Below are 23383 nucleotides of genomic sequence, written 5' to 3'. Positions count from 1 at the left end.
AAAAGGACTGATTTGCTTTCTAACTTATTGGGGGGAAATTGATCAAAGATAATGTCTTTCTTAGGAAAAAAAATGTCTTTCTTAGGAATGCTGTTTCTTGAACATCTTCTAGCCCAATGTTTCTCTCAGACAGCATGTACAGACTTCAAGCAACCTGGAATTAAGGAGAAACCTCCCGACAGTGAGAACAACCAACCAGTGGAACAGCTTGCCACTAGAAATCGTGGGAACTCCATCACTGGAGATTTTTAGGAAGAGGCTAGACAGTCACTTGTCTGAGATGGTATAGGTTCTCCTGCTTGAGCAGGGGGCTGGACTAGAAGACCTCCAAGGTCCCGTCCAGCTCCTATTCTATTCTATTCTATTCTATTCTATTCTATTCTATTCTATTCTATTCTATTCTATTCTATTCTATTCTATTCTATTCTATTCTACCTTACCGTATTCTATTCTATTCTATTCTATTCTATTCTATTCTATTCTATTCTATTCTATTCTATTCTATTCTATTCTATTCTATTCTATTCTATTCTATTCTATTCTATTCTATTTTTTATTCTTTTTTTTATTCTTATTCTTATTTTATTCTGAATGCAACATACATGACTTCAAGCCCAAGAATTTCCCAGTCTGATATGCTGGCTGGGAAATTCTGGGAGTTGAAGTCTATATAAATCCATTAAAACTGCCTAGATTGAGCAGCACTGATCAAGACAGATTGCTTTGTGCTCACAATGCCTATTATATTCATGTTATAGAAGAGGGTTGGTTTAGAAATAACAGAGAAATAACAAATAGAAGAGGGCTGGTTTAGAAATAAATAATTTCGACAGAGGCAGTATCTTCAGAGAATCAGATGGACTCAAGTCAGCTTTGAGCTCTCGCTTCTATTGTATTCTTGTCTGTTCTGGAGAAATTGAGTTGCGCCATGGAGTAAAAAGCAAGTAGGGAGTTGAAAGGATGCAGACACACGCACACACACCTACAGAGATGGACCAGAAACTAACTAAAGTACTTTTCTTTGTGAAGACAGTTTGTGATTAAAATTCATGCTGTGAGGATTGTATTTAGTTTTGCTTTATTCTCAGCGACAAAAACAGACCGAGCAGTTTACATGCCACTGGAATTGGGAGGTCAGTCCCAGAACTGAGTAGCTATTTCAAGTGTTTTTCTGGTTTCTGGCTGCTTAGGAATCTTAAGTTATTCATATCAGCAGGCAGGCCAGGGATGAACAACAGCCTTCAGGAGCAAAGAGAGAGACGACTTTCATTATCAAATATTATTCCAAGCAAATAAAGCCAATAGGTGTTCATATAATCCCGGGGTGCATGTACTGCTTTTCAAATTCAATTATTGTTTCGCATTTTGCAATACTTCTGATTTCTTGGCCATCAGTTTTGGGTTTTTTTAACAGCGCAGGGGGAAAAAAACAACAAGTTAAAAAGGCTGTACAAGAGGAAACAGTTTCGTCCTTTCACGAAGACGAGCGAGAATCAGGGAAGCCACCTGTGGATTAGGCCCGTTAAAAATCAGATTATTTCCATGGCATTCTTTCATTATTCACCTGCCAGTAAAATATGTACTCGCCTCGTCTCTGTTTGAATGCCTATTTTTGTCCATCGGAGGGCATATAGTCATTTCTGCATTTTATTACTCCGTTTCTTGAAGATCTCTCCCACCCCCTCCCTCCATCTAAAGCAAGCTTTTCTTTTCTCAAAACTGGGCCATGTGCCTCTAAGGAGAAAGTAGTGCATTATGATTCCCACCTTTTTCCTCTCTTTTTTTGGCATCTCTGAGCCCGGCTATGCCCAGAAGTGCTTCCACTCAAGCTGGACCATCAAATCAATTATCTCAGCAGTCTGCTTTCTAAACATGAATGGCCATGAATGACAACAGGCGAAGCAAACTTCAACTAGGATTTGTCATCGATAACGTAATGTTTTTGAATAGACACGGCGGCGAGATGAATGAGGCTGGTAATTTGGCCAAACTCTTCCCCCTCGCAAATGCACTGTGTGTCACGAAGCAGGATTGAGTTTTGTTTCCCCCCCCCCCTGGCTTTTTAATAGAGGTTATACCTTACCGGAATCAAAGTCTCAAGGAATAGAAGGGAGAAATGGTATTAAGAACCATTTTAGCTACACAGGTATGTCCTTCTGACCTGGTCTTTGGATTGCTTTGGCCTTGTGGGGAGTACCGTCAAAGAGAAACATGTTTCACCATCTCAAGTTAAAATTCTTTTTCTTGGCACCGTTAGAAAATTCATTTGTTTCCTGCTGCCAAGCACTCAGTTCAAGGAAGTATTTTGTTTTCCCTCATATTTTTTTTATTTTATTTTTTTATTTTTTTGAATTGCCTTCCTGGAGAGGCGATCAACTTTTTAGTGTTTGATGAAACTCTTCTTTGACCCAACTCCTCATGTGTATGGTTTTATTTTTGTTTCTTATTTGAGGGCCAGCTTGCTTAACGCTTTAGGGTTAGGGTTTATGTGGTTAATTATAACAGGATGGGGCCATGCTCAGTTAATCTTGAGAAATGAATAAATAAATGACAGTGATCTGGAAGGGTGGCTTTCAATTTTTGGTTATTCAAGCTTCCACTGTGATATTTTATATATATATATATATATATATATATATATATATATATATATATATATATATATATATATATATATATATATATATATATATATATATATATATATATATATATATATATATATATATATATATATATATATATATATATATATATATATATATAAGGGGGGGGACACTTATTTAAAAGATCTTACATCTAGATCAGCTCAGATTGATTCCCCTATCTGGAAAATAACACCAGGTTCCTATTACATATAAACTGGGCTCCGAAAACAGAATTATTCATTTCAGACTATTTATATGGTAACAATGTGAAAAGAAATATCCCTTTCAGCTCGTGACTGTCAGCATTTGAAGGGAGAACATTTTATGGGTGGTCTCTGGATGATGAGCAGAAATACGTTTGAGAGAATAAATTACAGAAGGCAGCAATGTAAGTCGAGTTTGCCAGCGATTCAGAAAGTCTGGAACATATTCGGAAAGCTCAGGTGTTAATTCCAATTCTGATTCGTGCCATGCCTTGAAATACCGAATTCAGTGACCCTGGAAAGAAAGATTGAACTATTTGTTCCACAGAATTAATTCCAACCATATAGGTAGTAATTTCTTTCCATGGCCAGGGCTCAAAATACAATAGTTTAATGGATTTCCTTTATAGATGAACTCATTTTCACCCGATATTTTTTATTTTATTTTTTAAAAAAATACCTTCCCTTTGCACATAAGTCACAATGTTATAACACTAAAAATAGAACCAGGCATATTATAGCTAAGCGCTTTGAACAGAACTAACTACACTCCAATTACTTAGAATTCACAACACAAATGGACCAATTTTCGTAACTTTGTCCTTTGTCAATAAACTGACAGATACTTTTAACTATTTTTAAGTATTTTCTCAATTATCATATTCATAGATGCTCGAGATGTCGGGACTGCAGGAAAGACAGGAGCTGGGTCAATAATTGTCTGAAAAGAGTGTTTACTGACCTCTCTCTCTCTCTCTCCTGTTAAACTTCCTGCATGCATCACACTCATTTATGAGAAATTAATAGAGGTCGGGAGGAAAGGAGAAACATAGCTGTGTATGGTCCCCTCCCTCCCTCTCTACTCTGCCAGTTGCTATGACAGAAGAGGACAGATGCTCCCATGGGTTGGCAACTGGTTAAAAAATAAGAAAGAGAATAAGAGAAAGAATTAAAAGGCAGTGGTAATATGGAAGAGATTTTAGGTGGCTCAGTGGGTTAGGACGCTGAGCTTGTTGATCAGAAGGTCGGCAGTTTGGCGGGTCGAATCCTGAGTGCCGCATAACAGAGTGGAGCGCCTGTTACTCGTCCCAGCTTCTGCCAACCTAGCAGACAAGCGCTGGCTCTTCGGCTTTGAAACGGAGATGAGCACCGGCCCCTAGAGTCGGAAACGACTAGCACGCATGTGCGGGGGAACCTTTACCTTTTACCTTGAACCCAACCCCTGCTCAGTGCAGGATCTACTAGAGACTAGCCGGCAGATGAACATCAAGCTTATTTGAAGAACACCAAACACAACTTGTACAGTCAAGAAATTTCTCCTGAAGTCTACCTTGAACCTCATCTCCTAAACCCTTCCACTGATTCTGGTCATTTATTCTAAAGTAAGAAAATCATATTCTGTTCTTTGTGATCTTGCTGTGGATTGCTTAATATTTATTCTTGGGTGTGACATACCCTGCCTTTCTTGGTTTTTTTGGACCCTGACATAAGCATACAAAGACGGGCAGCTAAAACTATCCTAATGGACAGTGACATAAGTGAAGATAGGCCACCCTGTTCGTAATCAAACGAACAGAGCGAAAGTCATAATCGTGTTTCTAGAATAGGGCAAGGAATGGGACATCAGGAAGGACCAGCAAACAAATTGAAAAACCACTGGATTGTATGTTGGGGAAACCATGGGCGATGTTTTATTCCATATGGATAAACTAAAGCAGCTGTAGCAAGGGGCCTAGGGGGATGAAGGAAAGACCTTGTCAACTGGTATTAAGGCCAAGCATTTGCAAGTTGCACCTGTACTCTTAAACAGCTTTCTGAAACATTTATCTTTTAACATATGGCAGACAGCGATGTGCTTGTACAGATTGTTTGCTAGTGGGTTTGACCTACTCGAAGCTGTTTTAGCTTTTTTATTATTATTATTTCCTTCTGTTTGCCTTTTCTGACTTTCTATTTATAGAGATGCGCCAAAGCACTTCTCTCTGAGTTGGGAAAATGAATGTGAACCACAGAGAGATTCTTAGATGATTAAGAAGGGAAGACTTGCTCTCTTTGTCCTGCTCTTAAAATTGTGGCCAAACCCGGACAGAAAATGTATTTCACTTATCTCTCTTGCTCCGTTCTGTCTTTTAGGACAATTCCTAAAAAACATGAAAGATGAAGCTAGAAATATAAACAGAATTGAATGAAATGATAACAACTACTACCCAGTACTCAGCCCAAAGACAGCAATTCTACAATGATAGCCACATAAAATCCTTCAATTAGTGGGGGAAAGAACCAGTGGTAAGCAAGTTTCCATCCCTGCCTGGAAGGCAAATAATGATGATTTATGTCATATTTCATTGGAAACAGAAATAACCTGATGTCGGCAAACATCAGGTTATTGTTAAAATGACTGCTGGAAAACTTGCAGCTTCGGTGTGAGAAGCAGATGGAGGCAAGGGCTACTAGAGCTAGACGATCTGTAGATGGCAGCGAAGAGACGTCAAATCTGGTGATTCTTTGCTTTCCCCTGGAACAGGGGCGTCAAACTGCCGGGCCGCGGGGTGGACGCGTCATCTGGAAGCTGCGCGCACCCCATTGCCGGCAATGGCAAAGCCGTTCCGATATGTTGCGCGACATCACGTGACGTCGCGAGTTTGACATGTCTGCCCTAGAACAGCTACTTGAAGTGTTGCTCTCTTACAACATTTATTTATTTATTTTATTTTAATTCCATTTATATCCCGCCCTTCTCCGAAGACTCAGGGCAGCTTACAAGCTTAGCACTAGCCTTCATTCTATGTATATGCCTGCTTATTAGGGCTTTCACACACACACCCAAGCGGCATTATTACAAAGTCAGCTTATTGCCCCCAACAATCTGGGTCCTCATTTTACCTACCTCGGAAGGATGGAAGGCTGAGTCAACCTTGAGCCTGGTGGGATGCGAACCTGCACTAATTGCAGGCAGCTGGTGTTACTTAAGGAGGCATTAGCCCACTGCGCCACCAAGGCTCTTTCAATGGCAGGTCAGAGAGATGGCACCTCTGACCATTTCAGGTCTGAACTTGGAAGTCTTCTAGTCCAACCCCCTGCTCAGGCAGGAAACAAAGGGCTGTCCAGTCTCTTCTTAAAAACCTACAGTGTTGGAGCACCCACAAATTCTAGAGGCCAGTCTTTCCACTGATTAATTGTTCTAACTGTCAGGAAATTTCTCCTTAGTTCTAGGTTGCTTCTCTCTTTGGTTAGTTTCCATCCGTTGCTTCTTGTCCTTCCTTAGGAGCTTTGGCCGTTTCGTCAGATGTTTTCATTAGCTGACACTTCTGACCTCATAGAAACGAGTTCATAAACCACGCATTAAAACAATCCATCCTTAACGTCACTTATGCACTAATCACAGAGGGAAAGTCCACCGTGGGACTGTCTTGCACAACGATTCATCGGCTATTGTCACCATAGACATTAATCGACTCATGCAAATTGATGAAATCCAGCTTCTAAAAACTTAATACATTTCTTTTTGCCTGTTTGTTTGCATTGTCCCAGGGTAGCATAAACAGTGTCGTTTGTATCCCGGCACAAATGTCTATCTTTCAAATAAACTTGTATGCGATTTCTGTAAACGGCAAGACTTTTTTTTCCGCAAGTTGTACTGTTGCTTATTCTCGCTTAATGGGACGAGTAAAAAGAGTCCCATTAAGGCTGCTGTTCAAATCACTGAAGTTCTTTTAAGTCCCCGAGGCTTGAAGTAAAAACTTCACCTCCTCTCTCGAACCCTACTACCACAGTGCACCATCGTTCTGAATGGTAACCTGACTCATACTCTGTTGCCTGCTATTGTTTTTTTGGGGAAAAAATCATTTGAAAAGAACACTCAAAAGTATTCTACTCCCTTTCATCATATCAAATGGGAAGCCATCAAATGCTTGCAAATATTTTTCTGCAACCTGCCTGTTGCTTTATTGTTCGCAAAGGCTACCAAAATAGCTCCCACACATACAAACTGAGTTAAGGCCAAGCATGCTCCCTCCGACAGTGTATACCTGTAACCTTGCTTTTTTAGAGTTAGCAGTTTGGGCCACAGACATGCCTCACCATGTGATTTTAGTAGAAGAGAATAGAATGAAGGAGACTGTCAGAAACTCTCTTTTGTTAAGAGAAAGTGGAAAATGTTTTGTTAACAAGAGCTTTTCATAATCCCCACCCGCCAAATGTTCTAGGGGGGAGCTATCTGGATCCTCTTCCTCCCAACCAAACTAAACTTTGGCATCTCTTGGTCCATTGCAGCCCCCCACCTTCCTGGAAACTCAGAAATTTACAGCTGAGGGGAGGAAGAGAATGATGGCTCTGCCACAGTCAAAACTCTGTAAACGATTATGCAAAGATTAAGCCATATCCCAGATAGAAAAGTGTAAGAAGTAACCGGCATTCACCAAATTTCTTCAGAAATCGAATGGAAACATATTCAGCTTTCTCAGAATGCCAAGAATTTTCTGAGGAAGCTCACAATGACTGACACCTTATTGCAAGGATCTCAAAAGTAGCCTTGGTGGAGCAGTGGGCTAATGCCTCCTTAAGTAACACCAGCTGCCTGCAATTAGTGCAGGTTCGCGTCCCACCAGGCTCAAGGTTGACTCAGCCTTCCATCCTTCTGAGGTAGGTAAAATGAGGACCCAGATTGTTGGGGGCAATTAAGCTGACTTTGTAATAATGCCGCTTGGGGGTGTGTGTGAAAGCCCTAATAAGCAGGCATATACATAGAATGAAAGCTACTGCTAAGCTTGTAAGCCGCCCTGAGTCTTCGGAGAAGGGCGGGATATAAATGGAATTAAAATTTAAAAAAAATAAAAAAAATAAATTCCACCTATCCCTGACCTTGAAACAGGTCTCCGTTTCTGCATATTTCTCCTGTGATTCCACGTATAAAACCATTATACCTTCCACTTTGTGCTGCTGTATCGTATGAGACACTTGCAATGCAGGCATGCTGTTCGTTTTCCCAGCTATATATTTAAAACCTTTTTTTTTAAAAGGAGTATCTTCATATTCTCATATTATAAATATAAGACATTTCCAATTTCCTTTACTGTGTCATTTGTTATGCTGAGTACAACTGGATCTGGTTATTATTTCCCCCCCTAAATCAAATTCTGGCTGTTTAGAATTTCAATTTTACAAGTCTTTAATGATTTGAACCATATCTGGACCTTATATATTTTTTTTTCCTTCCATGTTCGCAAAGGATTAGCAATGAGCACAGGCGTGCCAGGATACAAATTACAAGTGTATAGTGACCACAACAATATCTGACATTCAATTAAGCTTTGATTATAAAGCAATTTCTTCAAAGTTCATACCTCAGGAGCTCAGAAAATAGTAGTTAGAAGATACTATTCAAGAAATCAGCCTGATGCACAATAGAGGGTTGGTATGTATCGATCTGAATTAAAGAACTACAACCCTAATCTGGGATTCATCTTATTCAACACAATACAGAGTTCCCAATGGTCCTGCTCCCCTGTTTGTCTGAAAGGATGTGTGACTAAGGCCTGAGTATTGTCATGGTGGCGCAGTGGTTAGAATGCAGAACTGCAGGCTAACTCACTGCTCACTGCCAGGAGTTCAATCCTGACCGGCTCAAGGTTGACTTAGCCTTCCATCCTTCCAAGGTCGGTAAAATTAGGACCCGGATTGTTGGGGCAATATGTTAAAACTGTAAATCACTTAGAGAGGGCTGTAAAGCACTGTGAAACAGCATATAAGTCTAATGTTATTGCTGCTGTCACATCTGTTCTCTGTATTTATACCTAGCTGTGGTATTTCAATGTTTCATGTGAATATTTCTACTTGCACTCAAGCTGTTGGTGCATCATGAGGCAGAGAGCTATTCTATTCATATCTACCATGGGCTTCCTTTAGATCTCCGATGGAAAAAAATGTGGAATTAAGAGAGGTCATTGGTCTGATCCAGCAGATAACTATAACAGGAAAAGGAAAAGAAATGAGTTACTGCAGATTTTACACTGCTAGTCATTGTCAACTCTGTTTGAAGACCATTGAGCCACGGAGATCTAAGTCACAGAGTGCTGTTACCTTCCCCACCAAAGTGGTACCTATTTATCTACTTGCATTTGCATGCTTTCAAACTGGCTAGGTTGGCAGGAGCTGGAGCGAGGAACAAGAGCTCAATCCATCTAATGCCACTCGGACCTTGAATCTCGGCTGCCAGCTTTCCAGCCAACAAACCCAGAATCATAACCACCAAGCCAGCATGTCGCCCCAGTCATAAGAGTCAGGGTGTGGACTACAACTGGGAAAGAAAAAAAAACACCCATCCAATATTTATCCTTCAGTTACTATCTTCGACACAATAAGATGCACAAAAGTAGGCATCTATATTGTTTCCCGAATACCGCAAAGCCTTTTCTGTTGCAAGGGTAGAAGATGTTGCATTTAGCATTTTAACATATGAATTGCTTGGGAATGCGACACTGCTTTATATAACTTGCTTTAAGAATGAGAGGGGTTGCAATATCTGATAAAGCACTATAAATCAGAATAAACAGCTTCATCCCCTAGATGCAGCAATAGAATAAGTTTTGAACTGACTATAATTACTGGAGATAGGGAAGGTCTGGATTCAATTCTAGGTAGCAACTATTGGGTCAAATGTATCTTTTTGGCAAACCTATTTTGCAGGATCTTAGTACAGCTTGATGAATTAAGAAAAAAAAAACCTACTTTCAAATCAGCATATATATATATGTGTGTGTGTGTGTACTGTAAAGAATAAGGATGTTTATGTTTGCAATTTAATGTTTGGTAAGACAATGTTGCAATTTGAGGTTTGCTAGAGCGTAATGCAATAATTACGGCTGAAAACTAGTGCCAATGAAGTTCGACGTGTTCATTAGAGCATTTATTAGCTATAAGAAGTAGGCAATAGTGGAGACTATGAAGAAGCTACCCACCCGGTAAGCTTATTAAACAAATGGAGAACACTAATAGAATAAAAATATACACTTTGGTTTAGCTCATCCATCTTTTAAATACACACAGACACACACCTAAAACGAGCATTTCCACCACAATCTGGGTTTAATATCGATACTGCCAATTTCTCCCTTTTCTAAAATGCTAAATACTAATTAGTTCCAAACTCTTTCCTCAAGCATCATGCAAGATGCATCTGCTGAAGCAATTAGAATTAGAGATAAAATTCCGGTGGCTATTTTTCTTCTCTGCTCAGTATTATTTGGAACCAACTTAGTACTCTCTAAGCATACCAATAAAGCTGCTGTAAAAATCCCTGTGTTCTTACAATAGGAAATATTATTAGGTAACAGAGATCAAAATAAAAACCTATCCAATTCTAAATACAGGACTATTCACTGTTGGCCATACATGTGATATTTATACAACAATTCGACAATATTAATGACTAATTGTTAAGGCCAACAAGACTGCCATGGCATCAATTCATCTCCACTCTTTCCAATGGCAGATGATTCTTTTTCTGAAACAATCTTCACAAAAATAGAAGGAAGAAGTGCTTTGTTTCTGTCAAAACTGTGTTTCCATGGATCTAGCCATCTGTTTATGGAGTAAAACTTCTCTGTGTTTTCTGACGAAGGAACAGAAGACAAGAAATTCTTTACAGATAGCATAGATCTTCTACGGCTGTAATAAATTAGAAAGTGGTTGAAGTGATTGAGTATTACCATATTGTGGTTCTCTAGAAGGAGAAGAAACACCACTGTCTTACTTTCAAGTTCCAAGTAGCCATTTTGAGGATGAAATAACAGCCATCTCTTTGTTAGTAAAGATAACAATGATTGGGAAAGAATTTAAATTCCCAGTCCAAATTTAGATTAAAGACTAGACATAGTCTTGATATTAAGATTTAGGAAACAACATCTTGGATGTGATTTTTTTTGTTTGTGGACATAAAGAGAAGCAACATGGCGTATTAAATTGTAACTGATGTTTTCAAACATGGCAAAATAATCCATTGATAAAAACTCTTGCACACTGCTGAAAACATTTTTTTTAAGTAATTGCATTCTTTCCCAGTCAGCCATATACATTAAGGGCTAAAGAGAAGCCAGAGTTCTAATCAGCCATCATTCCACATCTGAAAATCTCAAATCACAACATACTTAGCAAAGTTACATGTCTTCATTTCTATTTATAAAGGACTGTTGTATTCCAAGAACATGTTTTTTTTTAAACATTATGGGAAAAAATGTGACTCAAGCTACAACTCAGAACGGAGACAAGTGTTGCAAGTTCAAATATAAAAAATAAACTGTCAAGGATTCACATATGAAAAGATGATGACAACTATATTACAGATGTCTATCATTATACATTTGTTCAGTGTTCATGTTTTCTGACTGGAACTGGAAATATTTAAAAAGAAATAAATAAAATGATGAAAACATAATCTTGGGAGAAGGTTAGCACTTAAGAAACTTTTTTTTTAAAAAAATAAATCACTATTTCATATTATGCAATTTGTAAGCAAAGAAATAAAATGCACCAATGTATGATTCCAAATGTTATTTAGCACTGAACGAAACTGAACATCTGTTAAATATGCTATGCTTTTTTTTTCAGCGAAAAAGATCAATAATGGAAGTGAGATGTTTTTATGGCCTCTCTCAGACCATAAAATGTTCTTTTCTAAAATGAGGAGAGAATGCACAAGGATGCACGATGGAAAAACAGAAATCTTGCCTGTGAGAAAGCATATAGTTATAATGTAAATATTCTACCTGAGCTTCTCAGCCGTCATAGTGGGTTGTGTTACTCCTCCATCCACCGCTTAATCACAGAAATTTGTAGAAACAGTATGCCCTAATTCTCTACACAATATATCCTTTGTTTCTAATTCTGGATTTCTGGATTAGAAGAAGCATAATAGGTTTTTATTAGGTTTATGGATAACACCAACGACTAATGGAACCAGTAAAAGGTTGTACTTACGATACATTATTTTTTTCACTTGGTATCATTTGGTTCTATACTAAAGTAGTATCTAACATCCTTCTGTATATTATTAGCCTGATCCCTATTGAGAATCATTTTATCTGGAAGCACTCAAGGAATTAAAATATCTCTACCCATGTTATTATCATCTTTTATCTTCCTCCTCTTTTCTCTTTGGAACTAGCTCTAAGCTGAGAAATTGAATTTGCAATAACAGCATTTGGTTTTCTGAGAAGATACGTGACAACAGATAGCTCATATCCAACTTTCAATATTGAACCAGGCCTTCTTGGCAAGGTGTCATAAGCAATTCTCTCTCAGCTAAGACTCTCCCCAACTTGCAAGGAGGGGAAGTAAAATGAGCTATACCTTAAGGGCTGTTGGACAAAATCAATTAATAACACTGAAAGGTTCCCCCAGAAAGAGTTAACAATAGCTGGAAGTTGATCCCCAACTTGCAATGGAGTTTTCTGGGTGTTGCAAGACTCTGAAGTAGCTTGCGGTGCACTGCATGAATTAGCAATTAGCAGTAGCACTTAAGACTTATATACAGCTTCATAGTGCTTTACAGCCCTTCTCTAAGTGGTTTACGGAGCCAGCCTCTTGCCCCAAACAAACTGAGTGCTCATTTTACCGACCTTGGAAGGATGGAAAGGCTGAGTCAATTTTGAGCCAGTCAGGATCGAACTCCTGGCAGTGAGCTAGCCTGCAATACTGCATTCTAACCACTGCTCAGAAAATTAGCATTTTCTCCCAGCAATGGTTTCTGGAGATCCACAAAATTAAGACAAACTGCATTTGCTTTTGGATCCGAATTTGGATTAGTTATAAGCTATTAAGAATGCTCACCCTAAAGCACTGTCTATGGAGTATTGCTACTTATTCCTTTCCATATTTGCTCCTGATATAGGAAGCTAAATAGAGTACCTTGGAGTTGATAACCGGAGCAAATTGGGCAATTGATGGCTGTAACCATAAGGAACATGGGGACCTTATGGCTAGGACCACAGGGACTCACTAGGGCTATACTGCACATACCTGGAAAATCCAGGATGAATTTTAGTGTTTTAATTATGCAAAGGCTGTTTTAAAGGTTCACGACATTTTTCATATGCTTCCCATTTTGTAATATTAGGAAACACTGCTGCTAATTTGCAACTGTGTGCAGGCAGAGGGACCCCAATTTGTTCCCCTCTGTACAACATGGTTTTTAATAATCAAGAAATATGAACACAAATACATAACTAATTTATGGCTGCAATTAATGCAGAAGTAACGTTTCCCCCCTAAAGTAGCCATAGAGGCACTCACTGATATAGCCAGCAATCTTGTGGGACTCCTATACTTTGAGGCCACCTACTATTATTGTAAATTTCCATTCTGTAGCCAATAAAGATGCAATGGAGTAGTGAGCGCTTCGAAATGTTATTCATGTCAGCCTTATAGTTTTTGCATTTATTCATTTATTGAGTTGAAACCTAGAGCAATCAAACAAAGACTCTTGAGAGTTTACAATATATCTAATTAAATGCAATATTTCTTATTTCTTATTTATTTCTTATTTATTAGGCTTATATACCGCCCTTCTCCCGTAGGACTCAGGGCGGTTCACAAGGCTTTTTTTAAAAAAACAATACAATTACAAAAATTAAAAACAATTAAAATGATTACATTAACCTTGAATAAATAAAAATCCCAATTAGAATCCAATTAAAACCCCAATTAATACTCTCAGTCCAGGCCAGAAAGCTCAAAGGGCCAGGTCTTCAGGTCCCGGCAGAATGAGCGAAGGTCAGGGGCGGTCCTAAGCTCTACAGGCAGCTGGTTCCAAAGGGCAGGCGCACCCACAGAGCGCCTGTTACTCGTCCCAGCTTCTGCCAAACTAGCAGTTCGAAAGCACGTAAAAAATGCAAGTAGAAAAACAGGGACCACTACGGTGAGAAGGTAACAGCGTTCTGTGCGCCATTGGCATCTAGTCATGCCGGCCACATGACCACGGAGACGTCCTTGAACAAGCACTGGGTCTTCGGCTTTGAAACAGAGATGAGCACCGGCCCCTAGAGTCGGAAACGACTAGCACGCATGTGCGGGGGAACCTTTACCTTACGTTGTTGGTTCATATTCAATTCCTGATCCATTAAGAATCAAGATTTACATAGATTCTTTTTAACCATTCTGCTCCTTAGCTAGGTCTCTCTTCTCTCATGTCGACATCTAAAATTCTGCAGAACTGAAGAATAATGCTAATGAAGAATAGAAGTTAGCAAGGTTGGGTCTTATTTTCCCAGCAAGTCAACTAGTTCATCTTTTTGCTTTGGACCAAACTCTTATCAGATAAAAGGAAGTTGGGAGGGCTTTTTCTTGTTCTTCTTGTGCCACTACTGTCAATCAACAAGGATCCTCCAGAAACACCGACACCATAAACTTTGATGTCGTTAGAAATTCACTGATGAAGGTATCTTAAACGTGTCTTCTTTGATGATAAAACTCTGCCCAGTATATCTTCAATATCCGATCAAGGAATGTCGATTGGTGGCCCCCAGGGGAGAGCGTTCTCTGTGGGCGCGCCAGACCTATGGAACCGCTTGCCGGTTGAGCTCCGGACGGCCCCTGACCTTCGTTCCTTCCGGCGCGATCTCAAAACCTTCTTTTTTGAACAAGCTGGCCTGGTCTGATGGGATGGGGTTGGGTTTTATAAATCGGTTTTAACTTTTAATATGTATTAATTTATTACAGGCATTGTTGTTTAATTCTTTTTTAATTTTTGTATCCTGTTTTTTATTATGTATTGCCCTGTTCACCGCCCTGAGTCCTTCGGGAGAAGGGCGGTACACAAATTAAATTATTAAATTAAATTAAATTAAATCAATCAGACTCAATCAATCAGAATAGAGTTGGAAGGGACCTTGGAGGTCTTCTAGTTCAACCCCCCGCTCAAGCAGGAGACCCTACACCCTTTCAGACAAGTGGCTGTCAGTCTTTTTTTTAAAAAAAAATACCTCCAGTGATGAAGCACCCACAACTTCTGGAGGCAATCTGTTCCACTGGTTGATTGTACTCACTGTTAGGAATTAACTCAATGTTTAATTCCAGGGTGCTTCTCTTGATTAGTCTCCATCCACTGTTTCTTGTCTTGCCTTCTGGTGCTTTGGAGAATAGGTTGACCTCCTCTTTGATGTAGCAGCCCCTCAAATACTGAAATACTGCTATCATGTCACCCCCTAGTTCTTTTTTCTAGACTGGACATACCCAATTCCTGCAACCGTTCTCCATATGTTTTTGTGTCCAGGCGCTTGATCATCCTAGTTGCTCTTCTCTGCACTTTTTTTTCAAAGTCTCAACATATTTTTTTGTAATGTGGTGACCAAAACTGGATGAAGTATTCCAAGTGTGGTCTTACTAAGGCTTTAATAAAGCGGCACTAATACTTCATGTGATATTGATTCTATGCCTCTGTTTATACAACCCAGGATTGCATTAGCTTTTTTGGCTGCTGCTGCACACTGCTGGCTCATAGACAAGTGATAGTCCACTAGGACTCCAAGGTCCCTCCGTCTCACAGTTACTGTTTTGGAGCCAGGTTTTGCCTAATCCGTACTTGTACATTTGTTTTTTCCTGCCTAGGTGTAACACGTTGCTTTTCTCCACATTAAATTTAAATTAAATTTAAGTAACACCAGCTGCCTGCAATTAGTGCAGGTTCGCATCCCACCAGGCTCAAGGTTGACTCAGCCTTCCATCCTTCCGAGGTAGGTAAAATGAGGACCCAGATTGTTGGGGGCAATAAGCTGACTTTGTAATAATGCCGCTTGGGGTGTGTGTGAAAGCCCTAATAAGCAGGCATATACATAGAATGAAGGCAACTGCTAAGCTTGTAAGCCGCCCTGAGTCTTCGGAGAAGGGCGGGATATAAATGGAATTAAAATAAAAAATAAATAAAAATAAAATAAATAAATCTTAAGGTATCTGAGGCTGAGAGTCCTAAAACCACATAACTGTTCAGCAATCACCATGATGGGATGAGTTTCACATCACATAATATAAAGCATGCCACAATAAAGAAGTTAGCCTCAACCTTGACTGTTCAACAGGTTACAAGAATGATTGAGTGACTGATATGTTGATATTCTACCAAAGGCACAAATTCTTTCTCCTGCCACCTCTCATCACTGAATGATATGTGGCATTATATAAACGTTTCCATTCTGTCATAAAAAAGTATAATGCCGGTGTTATTATTTATGCTTCGAGTGAAAAAGGTTGGCCTTGACCATTTACTGAAATCCAAGCTATGCAGAGTTTTATTAAATAATGTAAGGCAACAAACATTTTTTTCCCTTCTTCTTTATCTTTGACAACAAATTTGTACTTAAGGGACATCATTAAAGTGCGGGAGGAAAAATATATATAATGTAACCTGATTCACATCATTAAAAACCCCCTCATAATTTCTTTTTTTTTAATCACTTACAGCTGATAAATGCCACATCAGAAATAGAGTACATCAAAAGCACCTATATAGGTTATTTAACCTAATAAATTGGAATATGGTTAATTGGAAGACATTTGCACTATTACTGTTTTCTGTAGCAGGCTAAGTGATTGTTTCTTATAAATTAGGAAGGTTTTGAAATCTATTTATGAATGTGTAATGAACCTTTTTTAAAAGACAAAATTCTACATGGAATTCTCCACTTGATAAGTCAATAACGTATTGCATTTCAGCAGAGATAAATAGACAGCAAAAGTTTGGCATGGTTAGATGGTAGACATCAGTCTGTAACAAAAATAAAATCAGATAGAGATAGTCCTCGATTTAGAATTATTCGTTCAGTGCCTTGAAGTTACCACAGCATTGGGGGAAAAAAAGACTTATTACCATTTTTCATACGTACAACTGTTGTAGCATCCTTGTAGTCACGTGATCAAAATTTGGACACTTGGCAACTGGCATGTACTTATGACGGTTGCAGTGTCCCAGAGGTCATGTGATCACCTTTCGCGACCTTCTGACAACAAAGTCAACGGGGGAAGCCTGGTTTACCTAACAACTGTGTTAGTAGCTTAATAATTGCAGTGATTCGCTTCAAATCTGTGGCAAGAAAGGTTGCAAAATGGAACAAAACTCACTTAACAATTGTCTTGCTTAGCAACGGAAATTTTGGGTTCAAATTTTCAACACAGTTGGAATATGGGAAACATGGAGACAACTCGGTAGTAATAAGCATGCAACTAGTTTTGACCGTAATGACTTCTAAATTCTGGTCCCAATTGTGGCTATAAGTCAAGGATTGCCTGTATATCCCAATTTTTATAAAATGCCATTTTGATATAGTGTGGCCTCGTTTTGCTCTTTGCTCCCAACACTTGCTGCATTACCTTAGTCACAGATCAGCATCTGAAATGACAGCGTCTTCTTCTCTATGTGCAAAGACACAACTTGGTCTGCGAACTAGAAAGCGGCACAAATGCTGTTATCCAATATCTTGGTAATTTGGGAAACACTCCCCAGTCACCTGCTGTGTGTTTTAACAGATTTTAGTTTCATTTAATCTCTTTCTCTTCCCTAGCTCATCTTCCTGAATTCAGCGTTTGGACAAACAACCTAGGATTTGCACGAAATGAAGAAAAGATCGTCTCGGGGGCCGAATTTCCCATCCTTGTTATATTAAAATGCCAGTTTGAGTTCATGGAGACCCTCCACGTAGAGAAGACATATCACCATCTTCTTCGGCTTCAGATAATCCCTCTCACTATAAACACATTCCCTCCCCCCAATGCAATTATTTTTGAGGACTGGCACATGAAGCTCAATGGCAGCCGTGGGAAAAAGAGACTTCATAGCATCAGGTTGGCATCTTGTCATCCACAGAAATTGAGTAGAACATTTACCAGAGGCTCTGAGTGAAACAGTTTCAATGGTTTTATTGGGACTTCCTCTTGAATTAGCTGAGTTTGCCGGGTCAGTATATGAAAGAGACAAGGCAGTGTACCTCACAATTTACCAGTAGAACCAAGACGCAGCAGTGAAAGCAGCTAGCTCATTGTGGAAGACACCTACATAAACAGGCAGACAAGTTCTTACTTGAAGGACAAACCAGCAGAGTCTCTGTAGGTTAAATTGGGAAGCAAAGAAAAATCCAGAGGAAAGAAATGCAATTACAGGTAATCCTTGACCAGCAACTATTCATTTAAGGACCCTTTAAAGTTACAATGGCACTGGAAAAAAAAGTGACTTACTGTTCTGTACCAGCCTGCTACCGGCCCTGCAGAAAAGGCTGGGACAACCCCTTTTACAAGAAGGCAAGAGGCTGGAATTACGCCTGCCAAATTTATTGCTACAAAAACAAATAGAACAAGACACAAACCAAGAAACAGGAGCTTTTCAAGCGGTTGCCTTCAGCAAACCAGCCCTCCCACGCATTCCCCCTTAAATACAGTTCAGGGCGTGGCTTCTCTCTGCCTCCTTCCGAGGAGCCCCACTGCCTTCCTCTGTTTACTCCTGATTGACTGCCTCCTGCGTCGGGCGTCCTTGAACAGGGCCAGCTGTGGGTCATCTTCATCCACGCTGTCAGGCTCACACAGCTGGGTCTGCGTCGTGACCAGGTGAGAGGGGCCTGGCTGAGGGCTCTCATCAAGCTGTCCAACACCCTCAGCAAGCTCTTCAACACCCCCCTCCTCCTCCTCCTCCTCTGAGTCGTCCGACCCAACTGCCGAACCCACAGGCTGACCCTGAATCACAACACTTACGACCATTTTTCACACTTATAACTGTTGTAGCATCCCCCTGGGCATGTGAATCAAAGTCAGATGATTCATTATTTGGGACAGTTGCAATGTCCTGGGATCATGTGATCCCCTTTTGCAACTTTAAGTCAGATTCACTTAAAAGCTGCAGCAATTCACATAACAACTCTAGCCAAGACAGGTCATAAAGCCGAGCAAAACTCACTTAATAACAACCTTGCTTAGTGATGGAAATTTGGGGCACCATCCAGGATTACCTGCACTTTCATACTTGTTGCCCAGAAAATTAGGTGAACGTGTAGCTAAATGTGATTCAAGGGACAATTCCTCTCTAGAAAAAATATTGGGGATGGACAAAAGGAAAAAATATGGCATTCATTAACAGCAGTTATGTTTTAGGAAAATTAGGTAGCAAATCACCTCTGTACTTGAATAAAAATGTTCTTGATTGTATCGCTACCGTGATGAAAAACCTGCTTCCCTTTCCCTTCTAGAATTCATTTTGCACAAACAAGGTCTGAGGTAACGTGCAAAAACGTATCTCTAGTTACAGTGTTCTTCCTGTAAGGGCATAGATCATAAAATTAATTACATTCCCACTGTAAAATTGATCGGGGCCAAATGTTTTTTTTTTCTTTCCTGCCTGAAGTATTTCAAAGGAAAAATGGCTGGCCCCAAATATATCAGCCTCATTAAAATATCACTTTGGGGAAACCGAAAATGCAAAGTAAAAATGGAGAACAGCCGTACTGAAAACTTAGCAATAAAACAAATGCTCTGGAAGATAAATTGGTTTGTGTAATCCTTTCCTAGCATGGCTTCCACTAAAGAGAATTTGTCAAATGGTTTTCTTGTTTCTAGTTAACGTTGTGTTGTTCTTGCTGTGTTCTCCAGGGTACTTAATATTGACAATATAGGTGGAAGCCACTTGTAAAATACTAAGCAGGTAGCATAATATGTCTTTTGAAAGAAACTCTCTTCTCTCCAACGTCATTTACACTTATTGAACTCAAAGGTTTTCCTACTTTAAAGCTTCGCTCAGCAGGAGCCACAGAAGTGAGTTAAGAAAAATAACAAAGGAAGCAATCAGATTAATGGAACTCTACTTTAATCTCATTAGTGTTGTCAAGAACCTTCTTTTGAAGTTTCCTACAGAAATTCTCTTGTCTCTATTTCTGAGCCCTTGCATGTGTGAGGCTGAGAGCAAAATCACCTAGAAATATAGATTTGATGCTACAGTTGTTTTGACCACATGCAAATCATTCTCTCCTTTCTGTCTAATCCAAATGGTGATCAGGATCCAACAGGATACTACCTGAAAATAAAATCTGGCAATTGATTCCCTAGTTTATTTGGCTTGTTTAAAGTGTTTGTTGAAAGGGAATTGATTCACTTAAACATTATTCTGAGTGTGTGTATACTTCCGTTATCCTTAAGTAAAACACAAACATCTCAAATTGTTCCAGCTCATATTTATTCGGAAAGTGCAAAGCTTCAGAGATGGATGCTTCTCTTCAACTCTTCAGAATAGCTGTCATGAATAAGAAGGAACTCTGTAGTAACTGTGAGAGAGATCTCGGAGTCCTAGTGGACAATCACTTAAATATTAAGAAGAAACTGGACAGCCATTTGTCTGAAATGGTATAGGGTTTCCTGCCTTAGCAGGGGGTTGGACTAGATGACCTCTAAGGTCCCTTCCAACTTCTTCTTCTTCTTCTTCTTCTTCTTCTTCTTCTTCTTCTTCTTCTTCTTCTTATTATTATTATTATTATTATTATTATTATTATTATTAGCCAGCAGTGTGCTGCAGCTGCCAAAAAAGCCAACACAGTGCTAAGCTGCATTAACAGAGGGATAGAATCAAGATCACGTGAAGTACTAATACCACTTTACAATGCCTTGGTAAGGCCACACCTGGAATACTGCATCCAGTTTTGGCCACCATGATGTAAAAATGATGTCGAGACTCTAGAAAGAGTACAGAGAAGAGCTTCTTCTTCTTCTTCTTCTTCTTCTTCTTCTTCTTCTTCTTCTTCTTCTTCTTCTTCTTCTTCTTCTTCTTCTTCTTCTTCTTCTTCTTATTATTATTATTATTATTATTATTATTATTATTATTATTATTATTATTATTATTATTATTATTATTATCTTTATTCTTTATTGTCCTAAAGGGTAGGGCTGGAATCATTTAGTCAGAGGCATCTTAGTTCAGCATACAGTACGTAACGTCTATCTTACAGCCTCAAGAGTTAGTAACTAAACCATTTCATGGTGATAACTACTCTGCAGCAAGAAGGAAGCAAGCATGGAATAAGCCTGCAGATGCAATATTTCTGAACTAGGACATTCCCAAAAGGGCAGCAGCTATTAATGTTTCTAGAACTTTAATTTTATAGTAAAAGATTTAGCAGCACAGTGAAAAGTAAAAAAAAAAGAACGGTTAGCTACGAAGGAAAAGAAATAACTTAAGCTAATATTAGAGGGAATATATTTCAGAATTGGTCTTGTTTTATCATCTCATAGCTTGTAGCTAGGATAAAAGGTCGTGGATAATTGGTGAAAGTATGATGAAATGCCTCTCAAAATTTGTCCCTTTCATAGTTTTAGCTGAAGCAGGACCTGCAGAATTGTTAAAAGAACAGACATTTTAGGACACACTGACATTTTTAATGCACTGAATCACTAAATCACTGCCTTTAAAAAGTCTATAGAAAATGCAGAATTTACATTAAAATCTTCCTATGCCCAAAACATTAGCCATGTGCTGTATGTTGGAGGGAAAACAGTCACAGGTGAAAAATGTGTAGAACACATGATTCATCTCAAGTGTATGTGGTGCAAATATACCATGCAAATGTCATGTCTGTAAGAGTTAAAATCCATTCCCATCATTAAAATATTAAATAAATATCTGACTGCTGCTGAAGCAGACATTTCATTAAAAATGTGCCATACGGTCAAATTCAAATAAATCTCTCGCTACACACACACAAACACTGACATATAATAGAAAGCTAGATGTATATACAAAAACTTGCAATTCTTTCAGCTTTATGTAGCTCCAGTCTTAGATCTGCTTAGGAAGATATCCAAAAACTCAGAAGACAGCATTACCTCTTATGAAAAAAAAATGTATTATGAACTTTGGGGAAAAGATGAACAAAATATTATGAACTTTAGGGGAAAGACAAAAGGTTGTCTTTCTGAATTCCACATACCCATCAAAGTTTTCATTGGGAAATGAAACGTGCTGAACTTTCAAAAGATGCTGTGGCAGGCAGCCAAGTGATCCCATAGAAAAGACACAGCTGCTTTAAAGAGCTTCAGATAGATGGTATATTTACATACCCTATGTTATGGAATAGAGAAATTTGGGCATGAAAGACATGATGTCATGGTTCCGATAGATGAGACCAGTAAAAACAGAACTCCAAGGCAAAAGGTTTCCTTAAAGAACATATTGTTTGTTGCAGCGTTGACACATGATATGTAACATTTTTAATGGCATTCCTATTTGTTATATGGGCACCATCTGTCTAACTTAAGCTTTGGGGTTTGGTCATCAATCTAGTTTAAGCTTTTGGCTTTGGTCAAGTAATCTTCAAAATGCACAAACCACTAAATGACATTTTAGTACATCAGGATGGGATCGATATTACCACCTCCTAGCTAATTTAGTTTATTGGGGAATTGGGGAATTTGAAGAAAACTTCTTTGAAACTATCAGATGACATTAAGTCAGTAAAAAAGTTAGAGAAAACACAACCTCTGGTCTTAAATTTTCCGTTATACGTTGGACTATTCAGTCTTTGTTAATTGATTTTTTTTCTTTGCTAATTTCATGACAAATTCATCATGATGAGCTTCTGAAAGAATTAAGATGATAGTACATAACTCTACAATATGCTTTCAGGAACTTGTCTGCTGATTTCTCCTCACAAGACTACTGTTAAAAACAGGAAAATGAATGCAAACAAGGGGAAGAAGATGTAATAATGTAATAATTCACGTTCAATTCAGATCCTCTGAGACTGAGAGCAAGGCTTCACTTTACAATTTTCCAGTATTTACCATTTTGATCTTTGTTCCATATAAAGCATAGATATATGTATGTTACAGTGCAACCCCCACTATGTACATATTTACATCAAATGTTGGATTGCAAGTATGTAAGGGAATACCATGATGTCACCATGCACATGTCACCCCCCCCCCCAAGATGCAAAATTTTATCTGCTCCTTCTTTTACAAATTGCCCAAATTTAGAAGCTTCTGATCAGTCTGTTAAAAAAGAAACGGTGGCTTTCAAGTAAATTATGATTTATTTAAATCACATTTGCAGACTCCAATGAGACAGCAAGCTATGGCAGCTCACAAATCAAACTCGGAATAGTGGTACATGAGGGGCCCGAGAAGAGAAACCTGCTATGTGCTGTCATTTAGCACTTTAAAAAAAAAAACAACAACAACCCAGGAATGTCCATTAGCATGCGTTTAACAAAATGAATAGTCTGAAGGACAAGGTACAAATTTACCCATGAAAAATGAAGATTGATCGTTTTTATAGGCTGAGGAGGGCGGCTGACTCAATTTAATTATTTTGAACATTTTTAATGATTTGCCACAAACTCTGGAGCATTATTTACGTTCATTTACAGTGGTATCAATCAAAACAGGAGCTCCTTGAACTTTTGTTGTTTTTCCTGCGGCAGTTATTATAATTATCCCATTACATCCGCTGATTGCACACTGATGTCCCGCTGGCAATTCACTTCTAAACCAAAAGATACTTCCATTGAAACTCATAAA

General features: G+C 38.8%; 1 protein-coding gene across 11 annotated transcripts in view; it reads right to left on the bottom strand.

Annotated features, from left to right (window-relative positions):
• DIAPH2 (diaphanous related formin 2) overlaps positions 1 to 23383 on the bottom strand; it is a 261529-nt gene that overhangs the window by 48294 nt on the left and 189852 nt on the right. For 5 of the 11 annotated variants that reach the window (XM_081336758.1, XM_081336770.1, XM_081336763.1 and 2 more), the window contains one exon: positions 21078 to 21193. The exons of 4 other annotated variants lie outside the window; for them this stretch is intronic. In XM_081336758.1, coding sequence (XP_081192884.1) covers positions 21105 to 21193 — 89 coding nt within the window. In that variant the 3' untranslated portion in view covers positions 21078 to 21104. Of the gene's footprint in view, positions 1 to 21077; positions 21194 to 22802; positions 23349 to 23383 lie in introns of those variants that run through there. 2 more of the 11 variants (XM_081336766.1, XM_081336768.1) reach the window with 2 other exon arrangements.

This window comes from Vipera berus, assembly GCF_964194415.1.
Source record: "Vipera berus genome assembly, chromosome: 11".
NCBI lineage: Eukaryota > Metazoa > Chordata > Lepidosauria > Squamata > Viperidae > Vipera > Vipera berus.
Note: the sequence above shows the minus strand (reverse complement) of the source record. Positions and strands in the feature narration are given on the sequence as shown.